General features: G+C 43.5%; 1 protein-coding gene across 1 annotated transcript in view; it reads left to right on the forward strand.

Annotated features, from left to right (window-relative positions):
- The first annotated feature begins 652 nt into the window (after positions 1 to 652).
- The window catches only part of grb2a (growth factor receptor-bound protein 2a), a 107,540-nt gene continuing 87,902 nt past the window's right edge, over positions 653 to 20,290 (forward strand). The window contains exon 1 of the mRNA XM_061983706.1: positions 653 to 891. Within this exon, the coding sequence (XP_061839690.1) occupies positions 880 to 891 (12 nt within the window). The 5' untranslated portion in view covers positions 653 to 879. The remainder of the gene's footprint in view (positions 892 to 20,290) is intronic.

A 20,290-nucleotide genomic window follows, 5' to 3' on the forward strand; every position in this document is an offset into this window, starting at 1 on the left:
TCAATTGTGCAGCTTGGCGTTTCCTCGATGTGAGGACCTGATGATTTCGAAAAAGAAAGAAGATACAACAATTATCTGCTCGGAGATGCTACCCGGTAGTTGCAGGTAGTGGTTAGAGTGTCCGCCCTGAGATCGGTAGGTTGTGAGTTCAAACCCCGGCCGAGTCATACCAAAGACTATAAAAATGGGATCCATTACCTCCCTGCTTGGCACTCAGCATCAAGGGTTGGAATTGGGGGTTAAATCACCAAAAAGGATTCACGGGTGTGGCCACAGCTGCTGCTCACTGCTCCCCTCACCTCCCTAGGGGTGAACAAGGGGATGGGTCAAATGCAGAGGACAAATTTCACCACTTAGTGTGTGTGTGTGACTATCATTAGCACTTTAACTTAACTTATTGCTTCAGTCACATGCAGGATTCTCACAGGAATGAGACAAAAATTGTAAGTGTTGTTTTATTTTGTTTTGTGTTTTGGTTCATTTTTGCAGTTTAGTGTTCTGTTTTGTCCTCAGCGCTCATTCCCGTGTTGACCTTTCTTGTTGCCTTGGACACTGAATGGACACACCTGTCTTCTGTTTATGATTAGTAGTCCCACCTGTGTCCTTAGTTAATCACTCCTCTTTAGATTCTTGGGTCACCCAGCATTAGTTGCTGGATCCATGTTGCTTTTTCTTGTTTTCGCCACGCTTAAGTGTTTGTACACGCTGGCGACTGTTTGTGTTTTTGCGCTTAATACTATGTTAGCGTCTTGGTTTTTTTGTATTTTTTTGCCTGGCCTTGTGGAATTAAAATAGATCCTTACCTACACGCTGCTCCTGCCACTTCCTGCTTGGTTCTCTGCATCCGTGAGAACACAACCCTCGCAGCTATGCAACGCCATGATCGCAACAGTAAGTGCCTTATAATTACAGTAAAAGGCTAATATTATGAGTAGAGATGTCCGATAATGGCTTTTTTGCCGATATCCGATATTCCGATATTGTCCAACTCTTAATTACCAATTCCGATATCAACCGATACCGATATATATACAGTCGTGGAATTAACACATTATTATGCCTAATTTTGTTGTGATGCCCTGCTGGATGCATTAAACAATGTAACAAGGTTTTCCAAAATAAATCAACTCAAGTAATGGAAAAAAATGCCAACATGGCACTGCCATATTTATTATTGAAGTCACAAAGTGCATTATTTTTTTTAACATGCCTCAAAACAGCAGCTTGGAATTTGGGACATGCTCTCCCTGAGAGAGCATTAGGAGGTTGAGGTGGGGGGGGAGTGTATATTGTAGCGTCCCGGAAGAGTTAGTGCTGCAAGGGGTTCTGGGTATTTGTTATGTTGTGTTTATGTTGTGTTACGGTGCGGATGTTCTCCCGAAATGTGTTTGTCATTCTTGTTTGGTGTGGGTTCACAGTGTGGCGCATATTTGTAACAGTGTTAACGTTGTGTATACGGCCACCCTCATTGTGACCTGTATGGCTGTTGACCAAGTATGCATTGCATTAACTTGTGTGTGTGAAAAGCCATAGATATTATGTGATTGGGCCGGGTACCGTACAGCGGCGTTTTAAAAAAGTCATACATTTTACTTTTTGAAACCAATACCGATCATTTACGATATTACATTCTAAAGCATTTATCGGCCGATAATATCGGCAGTCCTATATTATCGGCCATCTCTAATTATGAGTGTTCTTTATTTGATTGTTTGTGTTTAGATTTTAATCTGATTGAACGGTATTGGGCGGTATAGCTCGGTTGGTAGAGTGGCCGTGCCATCAACCTGAGGGTTGCAGGTTCGATCCCCGCTTCCGCCATCCTAGTCACTGCCGTTGTGTCCTTGAGCAAGACACTTTACCCACCTGCTCCCAGTGCCACCCACACTGGTTTGAATGTAACTTAGATATTGGGTTTCACTATGTAAAGCGCTTTGAGTCACTAGAGAAAAGCGCTATATAAATGTAATTCACTTCACTTCACTTGATAATAAAAAGTGAATCGTTGATATAAGAGAGGGTGTACATTTTTGGGCTCTGATCCCGATCCGATTTCGAGTCCTGATCTGATACACATTTTTGTGAAGGTTATCTTATTACATTTAGAATTTGCTAGTATTGTTGTAAATCAGGTGACATGTTAAATAAAATGTGTGGTATACGGGGCGGCGTGGCGCAGTGGAAGAGTGGTTCAATCCCCACCTAGTACCAACTTCGTCATGTCCGTTGTGTCCTGAGCAAGACACTTCACCCTTGCTCCTGATGGGTGCTGGTTAGCGCCTTGCATGGCAGCTCCCTCCATCAGTGTGTGAATGTGTGTGTGAATGGGTAAATGTGGAAGTAGTGTCAAAGCGCTTTGAGTACCTTGAAGGTAGAAAAGCGCTATACAAGTACAACCCATTTATCATTTATCATTTATTTATTTAATGTTACATGTTTTTAAACTAAATAAAGTGGCTCGTGCACAATAACTAAACAAAAGCCAAAACTACAACAGGGTAGTGTTGTCCCGATACCAATATTTTGGTACTGGTACCCAAATTATTTTGATACTTTTCGGCACTTTTCTAAATAAAGGGGACCACAAAAAATTGCATTATTGGCTTTATTTTAACAAAAAATCTTAGGGTACATAAAACATATGTTTCTTATTGCAAGTTTGTCCTTAAATAAAATAGTGAACATACAAGACAACTTGTATTTTATTAGTAAGTAAACAAACAAAGGCTCCTAATTTAGCTGCTGACGTATGCAGTAACATATTGTGTCATTTTCCATTCTATTATTTTGCCAAAATTATTAAGGACAAGTGGTAGTAAATGAATTATTAATCTACTTAATTTACTGTCAATATCTGCTTACTTTCTCTTTTAACATGTTCTATCTACACTTCTGTTAAAATGTAATAATCACTTATTCTTCTGTTGTTTGATACTTTACATTAGTTTTGGATGATACCACAATTATGGGTATCGATCCGATACCAAGTAGTTACAGGATCATGCATAGGTCATATTCAAAGTCCGCATGTGTCCAGGGACGTATTTCCTGAGTTTATAAACATGATATACATTTTTTTTTAAACGAAAAAGAAGATGCCAAATAATATCGATGTAATCATAGTAGTATCGACTAGATACGCTACTGTACTTGTATTCATTACGGAGCGGTACTTTTCAGAGGCGGTATAGTACCGAATATGATTCATTAGTATTGCGGTACTATACCAAAACCGGTATTCGGTACAACCCTACAACAGGGCTTGAAAGTTCGACGTAAACGCAATGCATTGTGGGTCTTGCAAGCCCCTGAATAGCGTATTTACACGGCTGAATGCAAGACTTGTGTTCTTTTTTTTTAACAATTTTAAATGCATCATTAACTGCCAAAATTACTTCAGGAAAAAAAACAATAGAGTTTTTTTTTTTTTTTTTCCATTTCCAACATGAAAGCAAAGCCAAGGAACTCGGGTTACTGAATTGATTTACGTGGACCCCGACTTAAACAAGTTGAAAAACTTATTCGGGTGTTACCATTTAGTGGTCAATTGTACAGAATATGTACTGTACTGTGCAACCTACTAATACAAGTTTCAATCAATCAAATAGAGATGGTGAATAGCTCGGATAGCAGCTGTGATACCATCAAACATCACTTTTAACGGAACATGTTCACGGCATTTTCACACTGGTAAGTTTGAGTCAAAGCATGTTTTATTAGTTACACACGTAGCATTTAGTACGCTGTTAGCGTTAGCCAAGCTAGCGTACAGAATTTTTGGGGAAAAAACAATGTCTGTTTTTACTTTTAGTCATGGGTAAGTACAAAAAGTCCTCCAGTGATAATGTTATTTGGAAGAGAATTAGTATCTTACTAGCTTCGATCTGTAGATAGACCAGGGGTCGGCAACCCGCGGCTCCGGAGCCGCATGCGGCTCTTTGATCACTCTGATGCGGCTCAGCTGCATACTTGCCGACCCTCCTAATTTTCCCGGGAGATTTCCGGATTTCGGTGCCTCTCGCAGAAAACTCCCGGGATTAATATTCTCCGATTTTCACCCTAACAATAATAATAAGGGCGTGCCATGATGGTACAGTATTTAGCGCCCTCTACAATCTGTACAAACAGCGTGCCAGCCCAGCCTTTTGTTGTATGCATCTTTTACTTGCACACGCAAGTGACAGCTAATGTTGTGTCGTTCGCGAACGATTCGTTCCCGAACGATTCGTTCGAACGAACGAATCTTTTGAGTGAACGTACTGAACCGAATCACTTCATGAACTGATTCGTTCCTTTCTCAGTTCAGTTGAGCTCCGCCGCGACCATGCCGGTATGAGTGGAACTGGCGCATTCTGTGACTCACTGAACCCTCGACGTCGGCGAACGGCGCAGCCAGCTACTCATCATGGGGGCGGGGGGAGGGACTGAGCGAATGATTCGTTCACCGCGGATTAACGACATGAATCACTCAGTGAACGACAGAATCAGGACTCGCGGACCTACTGACACAGAGAACTGACTGTGTCGCGGAGGAGGACGTCACATTGAGGCTCTCGTTCAGTCACTGTGCGCGTCGTTCATTGGGTGCTGAGGGCTTGTGTCGTTTGCGAACTGACACACACCGAGATCTGCCGCTGGGGAAGCTGTTAGTGACTGACTCATGATTTGCCGACCTGTACACAGAACTGCTGCTGCAGAAGTGATTCAGGTTCACGTCCTGAACTGTGCTGACTGTGGCGCTGTCAGTCACTCACTGCCTGGTGTACTGCATGCACAGAGCTGTGTAGGGACTCGCGTTCACCCTATTTGCTCCCGCGAATGTCTGCACTGTACTGTACTACGCCCCCCCCCTCCTATTTTTTTTTTTTGGGGGGGGGAGAGATTCGGTGAACGAATTTTTTGAACGACTCAATTTAAGGAACTGATTCTAGTGATTCAGTACAGTCAAAAGAACTGCCGATCCCATCACTAGTGACAGCAAGGCATACTTGATCAACAGCCACACAGGTTACACTGACGGTGGCCATATAAAACAACTTGAAGACTCTTACTAATAATGTGCCACACTTTGAACCAAACAAGAATAACAAACACATTTCGGGAGAACATCTGCACCTTAACACAACATAAACACAACAGAACAAATACCCAGAATCCCATGCAGCCCTAACTCTTCTGGGCTACATTATACACCCTGCTACCACCAAACCCGGTCGGTTGAGGTGGGCGGGGTTTGGTAGCGGGGGTGTATAATGTAGCCCGGAAGAGTTAGGGCTGCATGGGATTCTGGGTATTTGTTCTGTTGTGTTTATGTTGTGTTACGGTGCAGATGTTCTCTCATTCTTGTTTGATGTGGATTCACAGTGTGGCGCATTATTAGTAAGAGTGTTAAAGTTTTTTATACCGCCACCGTCAGTGTAACCTGTGTGGTTGTTGACCAAGTATGCCTTGCTGTCACTTACGTGAGCAAGCAGAAGCCCCATACAACGTGTGGCTGGGCCGGCACACTGGTTGTAGTGGGCGCTAAATGCTGTACCATCACGGCACGTTCGAGAGAATAATAGCCCTGAAATTCGTAGTCTGCCGGAAAAATCGGGAAGGTTGACAAGTATGATGTTGTCAAGCGCCATTCATATAAAACTTGCGGGCCGCACTAACATTCACTTATCATATTAAGGTGTGGGCCGCGTTTCTGAGACCATTGGTTTAAACATAGCACAAAGCAAAAAAAAACTTTGTATGCAGTGTTATTTCATTTTAAATTTCGAAAGATTTTTGTGGCTCCAATTGTTTTCTTTAATTTGTGAAACTGGTCAAAATGGCTCTTTGAGTGTTAAAGGTTGCCGACCCCTGAGATAGACAATACGTTCATTGTAGTGTTGTCCCGATACCAATATTTTGGTACCGGTACCAAAATGTATTTCGATACTTTGCCCTGAGACTTTTTATCGTTTGTTCTTAAACCAAAGTACACTCTTAAAACGAATGTGTTGGAAATAACACAATGTGTGTTGTTGTTTTTTTTTTACACATCTCCATGTCCAGAGGGGGACAACTCAATTTTTGTTAATTTTAACACATTTGTTACTTATATTAACACAGTAAATGTGTAGGTTTTAGTAACAAATGTTTGTTACTTACTCAAAATCAACACATTTTGTGTATATTGGCAACACGTGTTTGTTTGTGTGTGTGTGTGTGCATGCTATGCTATATAAAAAAAAAAAAACATAATTGAAATTTAATTGGCATTTAATTCAATAATTCCTTCTATTCATTACATTTACTTTTAACAAGTCACAACATTTAGGAAATAAGTCTGTATCTTGTCAGTAAGTGAAATTCAGAATCTCTCAGCTCATATACATCAAGTGGCAAAGCATCAGTTGCATCTTTCAGATTAATCACTTGAACTTATTTGTCTTTTTAATCACATAAGTGTGAAGGTGGTCATCAAAATACTTAAGAGTGAGAACTCTCAACAAAATGAACACCTCATCATGGTCAGAAAAGGGAACAATATACAGTGTCTCTCCAAAGATATGTTCGTTGTCCAGATCACATTTTAAGGAAACCACACAACCAGGTCTGTAGCAATGACCAAATATAGACACACAACTGGCCATACTTATCATACTCAAAATGTTTAAATCATGTCCACAGGCTGCCATTTTTTCAATCAACAACTCATACTTTACCAAACAGGCAAGGTTACAAACCCAATACAACTTGAAGAGTTTGTCCAGACTGCAGGTGAGGCCCTCTTCCTGGGGTGGAATGACAAAACTAAAACTGAACTGGCTGCAAAGTAAACAAAACACAAAATGCTGGACGACAGCAAAGACTTGCAGTGTGTGGAGCAGAGACGGCATCCACAAAGTACATCTGTACATGACATGACAATCAACAATGTCCGCACAACTTAAATAGTCTGGATTGCGAAAACAAAGCAGGTGTGGAGAATAGCGCTCAAGGAAGACATGAAACTGCAGCAGGAAAATACCAAAAAAACAGGGAAAAAAATCCAAAATAGGAGCGCAAGAGAAGGACTAAAACACTACCCACAGAAAAACGCAAAATAAGTCACGGTGTGATGTGACAGGTCGTGACAGTACACCTACTTTGAGACAAGAGCTATAGTGATGCATGCTTGGTTATGGTTTAAATTCATATCCAACAATTGGGACAACGACTTTTTATTGTCAATATCGGCAACTGAGTTTCGCTTTTTTGATGATTTCTGCCTGTGGTGTGCCTCAGGATTTTTTCAGTGAAAAAAATGTGCCTTGGCTCAAAAAAGGTTGAAAAACACTACCTTAGATCAGGGGTGTCAAACTCAAATACAGAGTGGGCCAAAATTTAAAACTGAACAAAGCCGCGGGCCAAGGTTGAACAAATTAACCTTTTTGATAGGGACCCAAACAAGTTTTGCATTAAATATTGAACAAGCAAGGCTTATATAACTTTATAGTGACATGCAAATTCGAGTTTCAAATAATAATAATAATAATTAAAAAATATCAATGGCATATCAAATACAATTTAAATAAAAATGTAATGCCTCTTTTCTATTTGCAGCCTTCTGAGGTAAATATCAACATTAACTTTTTCCAGAGGCTAATAAATTTGGAAATTAAATAATGAATAAACCAACCATTCAGGACTTTAAACTGCTCAGTTTGCAACACACTGATCTAATCTGATGTGCCCAAGCTAGATACGTGCCATCTTTTCTTGGATGCTAGGCTTTGAGCTGAGGCAACCTTCATTATCGAACTAAGTCATTATATCTCGTATTCCACAGTCTTGGGGGCGTGCCTAACAGGCACTGCTTTTAACGTCCTCTATGAGCTGTCGTCACGTCCGCTTTTCATCCTTTCTAACAACGTGCCCGCCCAGTCACAAGATATGAGCGGCTTCTGTACGCACACACACGCAAATGCAACGCATACTTCATCAACAGCGATACAGTTTACACTAAGTGTTCTTGTATAAGCAACTTTAACATTGTTAGAAATATACGCCACACTGTGAATCCACACCAAACAAGAATGACAAACACATTTTGGGAGAACATCCGCACCTTAACACAACATAAACACAACAGAACAAATACCCAGAACCCTTTGCAGCACTAACTCTTCCGTGACGCTACAAAATACCCCCCCCCCCCCCCCCCCCCCACACACACACACACACACACCTTGTAGCGTCCACTTGTCAACTTGGGGAGTCTTCTATGCACCGAAGATAACACAAAAAGGCATGATAATCCTCCATAAATAAACTAAGATTAAATTTACTGACTTACCAGATATGGACAAGAAAAAGGACACATTAACATTGGGCATAACATTAGACCTCCTGTAGTTCAAAATAAAAGTGACAAATGTCTACTTACAATCCTATTTTTTCAACAAGGAAACTGACGGCAATTGTTACCAGTACCCTTCTTCATTTTTCTGTAAGGGTCCCATTCTCCTCGTAGAATGCAAAAATCCTGAGATCTTTTTGTTGGAGGTGAGTCTTCGCACTCTCAGGATCAAGATCACTGGCTGCTGTTGAAATCTGAAGGAACAGTCCATATATACAGTATTTTATTTTAACTAGTATACTGCTGTAGAGATATTACCACTTAGTCTAAGCACTGGGATAATAATACTACACATAAAAGGCACATAGGCTGATTAAACAGAATATTATGTTTAGTGACCTTCCATAAATTAACAGAAATGAGCAAATGAACAAACATACCTACTGTACTTCCATTTCCTGTGTGGTGACAGCAGTGCCACTGACATCACAAACATCTGATTGAATGGACTTGAATAGAATTTGGAATGTATCCATGTTTTCAACTTTGCAGTTCACATCAGTGTCAATGTATTTATTAAAATCTGGGCCGAACTTCAGAATTCTGGTCATTTCTGCTTTGCACGACAGTGCAGATGTACACGCCTCTGTAATGTCCTTGACATTACCAAGAGTGTAAGTCTTCTTCAAAATGTCTCGGCCATCCAGGAGGACTGTTGTGAGAGATCTGGGAGAAGCCATTCTTCTACATGTGTATAAACAAAAATGTACAGAGAATTAACACTAACACAACAAATTCAATGCAACTCTAAGTTGACAACAGAAGGACTTAGGCTATAATTACATTTTTATTATTTTACACTAACAGAAATCATAATACACATACAGTAGTTAGAACAAGCTGAATTTTAAGACATTTTGAACCACTATGAATCATTATTAGTCCAGTGCAAATACAAACCCTGTTTCCATATGAGTTGGGAAATTGTGTTAGATGTAAATATAAACGGAATACAATGATTTGCAAATCCTTTTCAACCCATATTTAATTGAATGCACTACAAAGACAAGATATTTGATGTTCAAACTCATAAACTTTATTTTTTTTTTGCAAATAATAATTAACTTAGAATTTCATGGCTGCAACACGTGCCAAAGTAGTTGGGAAAGGGCATGTTCGCCACTGTGTTACATGGCCTTTCCTTTTAACAACACTCAGTAAACGTTTGGGAACTGAGGAGACACATTTTTTAAGCTTCTCAGGTGGAATTCTTTCCCATTCTTGCTTGATGTACAGCTTAAGTTGTTCAACAGTCCGGGGGTCTCTGTTGTGGTATTTTAGGCTTCATAATGCGCCACACATTTTCAATGGGAGACAGGTCTGGACTACAGGCAGGCCAGTCTTTACTATGAAGCCACGTTGATGTAACAAGTGGCATGGCATTGTCTTGCTGAAATAAGCAGGGGCGTCCATGGTAACGTTGCTTGGATGGCAACATATGTTGCTCCAAAACCTGTATGTACCTTTCAGCATTAATGCCGCCTTCACTGATGTGTAAGTTACCCATGTCTTGGGCAATAATACACCCCCATACCATCACAGATGCTGGCTTTTCAACTTTGCGCCTATAACAATCCGGATAGTTCTTTTCCTCTTTGGTCCGTAGGACACGACGTCCACAGTTTCCAAAAACAATTTGAAATGTGGACTCGTCAGACCACAGAACACTTTTCCACTTTGTATCACTCCATCTTAGATGAGCCCAGGTCCAGGGAAACCGACAGCGTTTCTGGGTGTTGTTGATAAACCGTTTTCGCCTTGCATAGGAGAGTTGTAACTTGCACTTACAGATGTAGCGACCAACTGTAGTTACTGACAGTGGGTTTCTGAAGTGTTCCTGAGCCCATGTGGTGATATCCTTTACACACTGATGTCGCTTGTTGATGCAGTACAGCCTGAGGGATCGAAGGGCACGGGCTTAGCTACTTACGTGCAGTGATTTCTCCAGATTCTCTGAACTCTTTGATGATATTACGGACCGTAGATGGTGAAATCCCCAAATTCCTTGCAATAGCTGGTTGAGAAAGGTTTTTCTTAAACTGTTCAACAATTTGCTCACGGATTTGTTAACAAAGTGGTGACCCTCGCCCCATCCTTGTTTGTGAATGACTGAGCATTTCATGGAATCTACTTTTATACCCAATCATGGCACCCACCTGTTCCCAATTTGCCTGTTCACCTGTGGGATGTTCCAAATAAGTGTTTGATGAGCATTCCTCAACTTTATCAGTATTTATTGCCACCTTTCCCAACTTCTTTGTCACGTGTTGCTGGCATCAAATTCTAAAGTTAATGATTATTTGCAAAAAAAAAAAATGTTTATCAGTTTGAACATCAAATATGTTGTCTTTGTAGCATATTCAACTGAATATGGGTTGAAAATGATTTGCAAATCATTGTATTCCGTTTACATTTAAATCTAACACAATTTCCCAACTCATATGGAAACAGGGTTTGTATGTTTACATGTCATGAGATGAACTGACCATAGGTGACTTGATTTCTGAGACAACATTGATTATGACTGGAAATGTTCTTTTAATACCTATGCAACATATGGACAGATTAAAAACTTAAAAAAGGGAATTTAAAATTGAGATGATAACATACCCAAAAGAAACCATGAATAGTTTTAAAGTCAACCAGTGCAGTTTTTGTCAGTTTAACAGTTTAATTGATACTGTGGATACCAGTTCTTACTATCAAACCTTACCTTAGTAGTGTTAGCTAACTTGTGGAAACAAACCTGCAAAATTAAAAGCCAAAATGAATTTAGTCATTATCATTTAGTTTAGAATTTAGTCTCACAATTTTATGTCAGACCCACTCGACATCCATTGCATTCGGTCTCCCCTGGTGGGGGGGGTGACCCACATATGCGGTCCTCTCCAAGGTTTCTCATAGTCATTCACATCGACGTCCCACTGGGGTGAGTTTTTCCTTGCCCTTATGTGGGCTCTGTACCGAGGATGTCTTTGTGGCTTGTGCAGCCCTTTGAGACACTTGTGATTTAGGGCTATATAAATAAACATTGATTGATTGATTGATTGATTGATTGATAGTCATTAACCAACATTATGTACACACAGCATAACCAGGCTACTATTTGAAAGAGCCCTAAAAAAAAAAAATAATCGAGGTTTAGTATAGTTAGCAATATGGCTAACTGTTCATCAGCAGTTCATTTGCACATACACAACTTGACATCTTGTCAGTAGGTTACAGTCACAAATTCCCAGCAAAACTACCACTATTACACCCTTTAAGATACAACAATGTGCAAGTAGACTGGAATATGCTTACCTTCATTAAGAAATTTGGACGGATACAGTCCAGAGGTCCGGTAATGGCTACGTAGATCCATGAAAAGGTTTGTTTGGTTTTTTTCAAACTCTATGGCAACCCAGCTGATTGGTCAAAGCTCATGACACAATGTTGTGTAGAATGTCTGTGTATCTTTCCCCTCAGGAAAATCCTGTGATTTAACACATTTGTTGAAATCATCATTACACAAAACGTGTTGATTTCCAACACATTCGTTTTAAGAGTGTACGTTCATTTTCTCTCTTATGTCTCCACAGTGTGTCTGCTTGTAAGTACACCTTGTGTATGCGTTGCCTAACATGTGCCTCTTACTCGTTTTGCCAGCAATGGCACGACGGTACAATGAGAAAAAAAGTACCAGTATTTTTTTAAATGTGATTATACAACATTTCTACAGCCATTGTTGTGGGGCATTTTTTTTGTCCTTTTGGTACAAAACATTTCTAATACGTCTATTTCAAATATTGTCAAAAACTAGTGCGTATTTGAAATGAGTGTTGTATTCATCAGTCACTTTCATTAATTTGCGGATGTTTATTTTTTGTCATCCTCTACTGAAAAGAAAAATATCTGTCATTGCTTTGATGTATGTCTCTTTTCAAATGATCAATTAGGTAGCCTTGTTTTTATTTTATTTTTAAAGCATGCTTTGCTTTTCCCCCATTTAATTTCTCCACAAGCAAAATTCACCTTGGCAACAATTTTTTAAAAAGAACATTTACTTAAATTCTATGAAAGAGCATAAGTGAGCGGTTTGCAAAAACTAGATATTGGATATTAATGTGACTTGTGATGTTTTATTACTGGTTGGGGAAACCTTGGCCACCATTGCACTTTGTATGCAACGGCACACTGTCCTTCTTTGTCCATTCAAAGATTTTCTCGATGGTTTTTATATATATAAATCAATTATTGGTCTGGTTACCATTTTTTTTGTGTGTGTAGAGACTCCAGGCGCTACAGTTTGAGGTCACAGGACGTCCTTGGCGTGTTGGGTTCTAGAGCAAACACAACTCTTGGTAAAAAAAAAAAAGAAAGCCTTCAGATTTGCTACTCCTTGCAATGAATTACAAAAGAATCAGAGGATTCCTGAACTTCAATTAATTTTGAAGCCCCACTTAAGGAGAACTGCACATTTTTTTTGGAGTTTTGCATGTCGTCCACAATCATTATGAAAGACATGACGATGGATCTTATTCATTTTTTTGCATTCTAAATATTAAATAAATGCGATCAAAAGTCCACCAAACGCCTCCATTGAGGTTTTATATACATGATGTAAGTATATATGTAATGTAGTAACAGGCACATTTATGATAACATTTAATATTTACTAGGGATGTCCGATAATGGCTTTTTGCCGATATCCGATATTCCGATATTGTCCAACTCTTTAATTACCGATACCGATATCAACCGATATATACAGTCGTGGAATTAACACATTATTATGCCTAATTTGGACAACCAGGTATGGTGAAGATAAGGTACTTTTTTTTAAAAATGTATAAAATAAGATAAATTAAAAACATTTTCTTGAATAAAAAAAGAAAGTAAAACAATATAAAAACAGTTACATAGAAACTAGTAGTTAATGAAAATGAGTAAAATTAACTGTTAAAGGTTAGTACTATTAGTGGACCAGCAGCACGCACTATCATGTGTGCTTACGGACTGTATCCCTTACAGACTGTATTGATATATATTGATATATAATGTAGGAACCAGAATATTAATAACAGAAAGAAACAACCCTTTTGTGTGAATGAGTGTAAATGGGGGAGGAAGGTTTTTTGGGTTGATGCACTAATTATAAGTGTATCTTGTGTTTTTTATGTTGATTTAATAAAAAAATAAATTTAAAAAAAACCCCAAAAAAACGATACCGATAATAAAAAAAAACCCGATACCGACTCCTCTCTGAGCTGCCACCTTACCGTGGTAGAGGAGTTTGCGTGTCCCAATGATCCTAGGAGCTATGTTGTCCGGGGGTTTCTATGCCCCCTGGTAGGGTCTCCCAAGGCAAACTGGTCCTAGGTGAGGGATCGGACAAAGAGCAGCTCAAAGACCTCGATGAAGAACACAAACCAAGGACCCAGATTTCCCTCGCCCGGACGCGGGTCACCGGGGCCCCCCTCTGGAGCCAGGCCCGGAGGTGGGGCACAATGGCGAGCGCCTGGTGGCCGGGCCTGTCCCCATGGGGCTCGGCCGGGCACAGCCCGAAGAGGCAACGTGGGTCCCCCCTCCAATGGGCTCACCACCCATAGCAGGGGCCATAGAGGTCGGGTGCAGTGTGAGCTGGGCGGCAGCCGAGGGCAGGGCGCTTGGCGGTCCGATCCTCGGCTACATAAGCTGGCTCTTGGGACGTGGAACGTCACTTCGCTGGGGGGGAAGGAGCCTGAGCTAGTGCGTGAGGTGGAGAAGTTCCGGCTATATATAGTCGGACCCACTTCGACGCACAGCAAGGGCTCTGGAACCACTTCTCTTGAGAGGGGCTGGACTCTCTTCCACTCTGGCGTTGCCGGCAGTGAGAGGCGACGGGCTGGGGTGGCAATTCTTGTTGCCCCTCGGCTCAAAGCCTGCACGTTGGAGTTCAACCCGGTGGACGAGAGGGTAGCTTCCCTCCGCCTTCGGGTGGGGGGACGGGTCCTGACTGTTGTTTGCGTTTACGCGCCAAACGGCAGCTCAGAGTACCCACCCTTTTTGGATTCACTCGAGGGAGTACTGGAGAGTGCTCCCCCGGGTGATTCCCTCGTTCTACTGGGGGACTTCAATGCTCATGTTGGCAGCGACAGTGAAACCTGGAGAGGTGTGATTGGGAAGAATGGCCGCCCGGATCTGAACCCGAGTGGTGTTCTGTTATTGGACTTTTGTGCTCGTCACAGATTGTCGATAACAAACACCATGTTCAAACATAAGGGTGTCCATATGTACACTTGGCACCAGGACACCCTAGGCCGCAGTTCCATGATCGACTTTGTAGTTGTGTCATCGGATTTGCGGCCTCATGTTTTGGACACTCGGGTGAAGAGAGGGGCGGAGCTTTCTACCGATCACCACCTGGTGGTGAGTTGGCTGCGATGGTGGGGTAGGATGCCGGACAGACCTGGCAGGCCCAAACGCATTGTGAGGGTTTGCTGGGAACGCCTGGCAGAGTCTCCTGTCAGAGAGAGTTTCAATTCCCACCTCCGGAAGAACTTTGAACATGTCACGAGGGAGGTGCTGGACATTGAGTCCGAGTGGACAATGTTCCGTATCTCTATTGTCGAGGCGGCCGATTGGAGCTGTGGCCGCAAGGTAGTTGGTGCCTGTCGTGGCGGTAATCCTAGAACCCGTTGGTGGACGCCGGCGGTGAGGGATGCCGTCAGGCTGAAGAAGGAGTCCTATCGGGTTCTTTTGGCTCATGGGACTCTTGAGGCAGCAGACAGGTACCGACAGGCCAAGCGGTGTGCGGCTTCAGCGGTCGCGGAGGCAAAAACTCGGACATGGGAGGAGTTCGGGGAGGCCATGGAAAAAGACTTCCGGACGGCTTCGAAGCAATTCTGGACCACCATCCGCCGCCTCAGGAAGGGGAAGCAGTGCAGTGTCAACACCGTGTATGGTGGGGATGGTGCTCTGCTGACCTCGACTGCGGATGTTGTGGATCGGTGGAGGGAATACTTCGAAGACCTCCTCAATCCTACCAGCACGTCTTCCTATGAGGAAGCAGGGCCTGGGGAATCTGTGATGGGCTCTCCTATTTCTGGGGCTGAGGTTGCCGAGGTAGTTAAAAAGCTCCTCGGTGGCAAGGCCCCGGGGGTGGATGAGATCCGCCCGGAGTTCCTTAAGGCTCTGGATGTTGTGGGGCTGTCTTGGTTGACAAGACTCTGCAACATTGCGTGGACATCGGGGGCGGTACCTCTGGATTGGCAGACCGGGGTGGTGGTTCCTCTCTTTAAGAAGGGGAACCGGAGGGTGTGTTCCAACTATCGTGGGATCACACTCCTCAGCCTTCCCGGTAAGGTCTATTCAGGTGTACTGGAGAGGAGGCTACGCCGGATAGTCGAACCTCGGATTCAGGAGGAACAGTGTGGTTTTCGTCCTGGTCGTGGAACTGTGGACCAGCTCTATACTCTCGGCAGGGTCCTTGAGGGTGCATGGGAGTTTGCCCAACCAGTCTACATGTGCTTTGTGGACTTGGAGAAGGCATTCGACCGTGTACCCCGGGAAATCCTGTGGGGAGTGCTCAGAGAGTATGGGGTAACGGACTGTCTTATTGTGGCAGTTTGCTCCCTGTATAATCAGTGTCAGAGTTTGGTCCGCATTGCCGGCAGTAAGTCGGACACGTTTCCAGTGAGGGTTGGACTCCGCCAAGGCTGCCCTTTGTCACCGATTCTGTTCATAACCTTTATGGACAGAATTTCTAGGCGCAGTCAGGGCGTTGAGGGGATCTGGTTTGGTGGCTGCAGGATTAGGTCACTGCTATTTGCAGATGATGTGGTCCTGATGGCTTCCTCCGGCCAAGATCTTCAGCTCTCACTGGATCGGTTCGCAGCCGAGTGTGAAGCGACTGGGATGGGAATCAGCACCTCCAAGTCCGAGTCCATGGTTCTCTCCCGGAAAAGGGTGGAGTGCCATCTCCGGGTTGGGGAGGAGATCTTGCCCCAAGTGGAGGAGTTCAAGTACCTCAGAGTCTTGTTCACGAGTGGGGGAAGAGTGGATCGTGAGATCGACAGGCGGATCGGTGCGGCGTCTTCAGTAATGCGGACGCTGTATCGATCCGTTGTGGTGAAGAAGGAGCTGAGCCGGAAGGCAAAGCTCTCGATTTACAGGTCGATCTACGTTCCCATCCTCACCTATGGTCATGAGCTTTGGGTCATGACCGAGAGGACAAGATCACGGGTACAAGCGGCCGAAATGAGTTTCCTCCGCCGAGTGGCGGGGCTCTCCCTTAGAGATAGGGTGAGAAGCTCTGTCATTCGGGGGGAGCTCAAAGTAAAGCCGCTGCTCCTCCACATCGAGAGGAGCCAGATGAGGTGGTTCGGGCATCTGGTCAGGATGCCATCCTAACGCCTCCCTAGGAAGGTGTTTCGGGCACGTCCGACCGGTAGGAGGCCACGGGGAAGACCCAGGACACGCTGGGAAGACTATCACTCCCGGCTGGCCTGGGAACGCCCCGGATCCCCCGGGAGGAGCTGGACGAAGTGGCTGGGGAGAGGGAAGTCTGGGCTTCCCTGCTTAAGCTGCTGCCCCCGCATGATAGGATGTTCAAATATTCCCAATTAGATGAAGAATGACCATAATCCTCACAAAGAATCGGGGTTTCCCAAGCGTCTTTTTGTGTCGTTCTCGCCATTGCCATGTCCTAAGTGGCTGTCAAAGTGTCCCAACTTGTCGGAATATGTCCTCAGACTTCTTCTGTCCAGGTGAGATGCATGATTTATGATCTGCAATAAACTTACAGGCAGCGAGGAAACACCTCAAAATTGGACACAGGCTTCTGATCACAGCGCCACTATTCGTCTGTGTTAGCGCTTATAATAACAATATCACTATTACTTGGTTAATATTCAAGTCACGAAATGTAAATGGAGTATTGTTGGCGCTTTTTGAATGGTTATTTATTGGATTTTATGGACAAAATAGAGGGCTTCCCATTGGCTCCGCTGTAAGTAAACGTATTTGTTTATTTACTAGTTAGAATGCATTAAAAAGAAAAAATCCATCCGTCATGTCTGATTGTGAACCAAAAAAAAGTGCAGTTCCCCTTTTAAGAACGTTCAGTTTTGGTTGATTTTAGCGGCGCCAGTGGACCAAAGTGGTAGTGTTTTGCCTGAAAGAAGACTACATTTCCCATGAGGACCAGCGTCAGAAACTATTGTCACATACATACAAACTGGAACAATAATACCACAATGATTCAGTATGACTGATCTTTCCACATTAGGAACCTTCATATTTTACTCAAACTTTATATGTGCGGTTTGCAGTCATCACATTGTTTTTTCTTTATACAATACTTTTAAGTTTGTTGGCAGTGTGAAACTATCAGTTGGAAGTTATTTATTGGTTATTACGCAGATTTCCGATAGTTAACATTATCATTTTGATTTGAGCATCGAAAGTCACTTACTAGTTGAGCAGTAACAGAGCCAAGGCAGCATAGGGTCAAAATTCCCTCTTCGTCTGTGAGCCCACGCCAGCGAGCGTCCTTTTATCCAGGTGGGCTCCCTTTATTTTTTATTTTTGTCTCCTGCAGAAAAATACTTTTCATTTCTTTGGTTGTTTAGCAGCTTCTACCATGAGAGCAGTACAATGCTGCGTTCCATTTACCTGGGAAGTGGAAAAGTCAGAGCTACGAGTCCAGCTGCGATGTCGAAAATCAAGATTGCCACATCTACGAAAGCTATTTTTGCACTTGCCTTGTCTGAATACAAACAACTTATTGGAAAATATGCACTCTGTCTGCTACCTTCACACCCGGTGGATGAAGAAAAAGCCCAGATGCTATTGCTCGCTACATACAGCGTATATACTACATGAAAAAAATGTAGTTTACACTAAAGTGACGTTACCATATTTAAACGTACAACAATACATTGTATATGCCTGATTTACTGCAACAATAATTAATCAGAAGTGCTAATAAAGGATATTATAGAAGCGAACATCATTGTTTACATCCAGAGCATCTTTGAAACAAACTCGAATGCTCCGATTTTCCGAGTTGAAAATCCGACGAGGAACTCGAAAATTCAGACTTTCCAGTACAAACGGAACGCTTGCACGTACACGTTTACATGGGCTTCTGTCTTCTGCCGTATGCCGTAAACCAGGGGTGTCCAAACCTTTTGATTGGCGGGTCGCATTGGGCAAAAAAATTTGGCCGGGGGCCGAAAGCCGACTGCATGCAAAGTGAGTGTGTGTGTGTGTGTGTGTGTGTGTGTGTGTGTGTGTGTGTGTGTGTGTGTGTGTGTGTGTGTGTGTGTGTCTCGACGGGATCACCACCTTATCGTGGTAAGGCACTTTGCGCGTCTCCATGACCCCTAGAGCTATGTCGGCTGGAGTCTCGCACTCCTGGCAGGGTCACCCAAGCCGAACAGGTCAAAGGGTAGAGACCAGACTAAGAGTGATCCCAAACCACGAGACCTCAACGGCAGAGCAGGCGGAGGGCGGTGGGTGTGAGAACCACCACAACGGCTGCAAAGGCGGAAGAAGGCACCCCACAGCCATGTGGGTTAAACCGGGAGGCAGTTTGGCTACGGGAGTAAACCCCAAATGAAAAATCTGTGCTCCGGGGACACACACATGGGCAGGTTTCCAGCAGACCGGATCTCTGGCTGACTGGATCTCTGGCAGTCCCCTGCAACTGCACTCACCTGAAGGTCGTCTCGAGTTTTTCTCGTGCCACTGGAATATGGTGGATGTGGCCAAGATTGTGGGGGAAGGAACTGCGCGCACCATCCCTCACACAAATACACTTTTTGCGCAGGCTTCAGCTTCTTCCGAAAAGTCTTCTGGCGACAGGATAAAGCAACGGGGGCAGGTCAAGGATGTGACTGGAAGCTCCTAGCTTGAATCCTGCACAGAGGCGGCATGGGTGTGATGGTCGTTGTGAAGATTGGGATCAGGAACATGATCTTCCTTCGGCAGCTGCCCATGTGACTGAGCAGCCCTATTTAGGGTCCGCACTGCTCACCCCAAATTGGGGAAGAGTCTAGAAAAGGTGACCCAAAAATTGTTTGTTCCTCACACCTGGGTGGCAAACCGCAGCCACCAAGGCATCCCCTACTGCGGTCGAAAATATAACAAAGGAAAGTATATGACTATACACCTGGCTACCTGGAATGTCCGCACCCTCCTCGACACGCAGGATGGGACGGAGAGACCTCATAGACGGACGGCGCTCATTGCACATGAGCTCAAGAGATACAATGTCGACATCGCAGCACTCAGTGAAACTCGGTTGTCCGGTGAAGACTCCCTGACAGAAGTCGGTGAAGGCTATACCTTCTTCTGGAAGGGTCTCCCGGAAGGTGAACGTAGGCTCCATGGAGTTGGTTTTGCTGTAAAAAGCAAACTACTCAATAACATCCCAGAGTCCCCCCAAGGCATCAGTGAGCGGCTCATGACCTGGCGTATCCCCCTGGTGAAAGGCCGGTTTGCTACGCTACTCAGTGCGTATGCCCCTACCTTGGATGCTGATAGTAACATCAAAGATGCCTTCTACGAGTCTCTTGTGGCTGCCCTATCCAGAGTCCCTAAGTCCGATAAGCTTGTCCTCATGGGTGACTTCAATGCCCGAGTTGGCACAGATGCCCAGCTCTGGACTAAAATAATGGATCTGGGAAAATAAACAACAACGGCATTCGACTCCTCTCTCTGTGCTCTGAGCACCAACTTCTCATCACTAACACAATTTTTCAGTTAAAAAAGAAATATATAACATCTTGGATGCACCCACGGTCCAAACATTGGCACCTGCTGGACTATATAATTACACGGCAACAAGATCGACAAGACGTCTGCATAACCAGAGCCTTACGTGGGGCTGAATGCTGGACTGACCACCGGCTGATCAGATCCAAGCTGAGGATGAAAATCCGACCCCCA

The sequence above is a fragment of the Nerophis lumbriciformis genome, linkage group LG25 (assembly GCF_033978685.3).
Source record: "Nerophis lumbriciformis linkage group LG25, RoL_Nlum_v2.1, whole genome shotgun sequence".
Lineage (NCBI taxonomy): Eukaryota > Metazoa > Chordata > Actinopteri > Syngnathiformes > Syngnathidae > Nerophis > Nerophis lumbriciformis.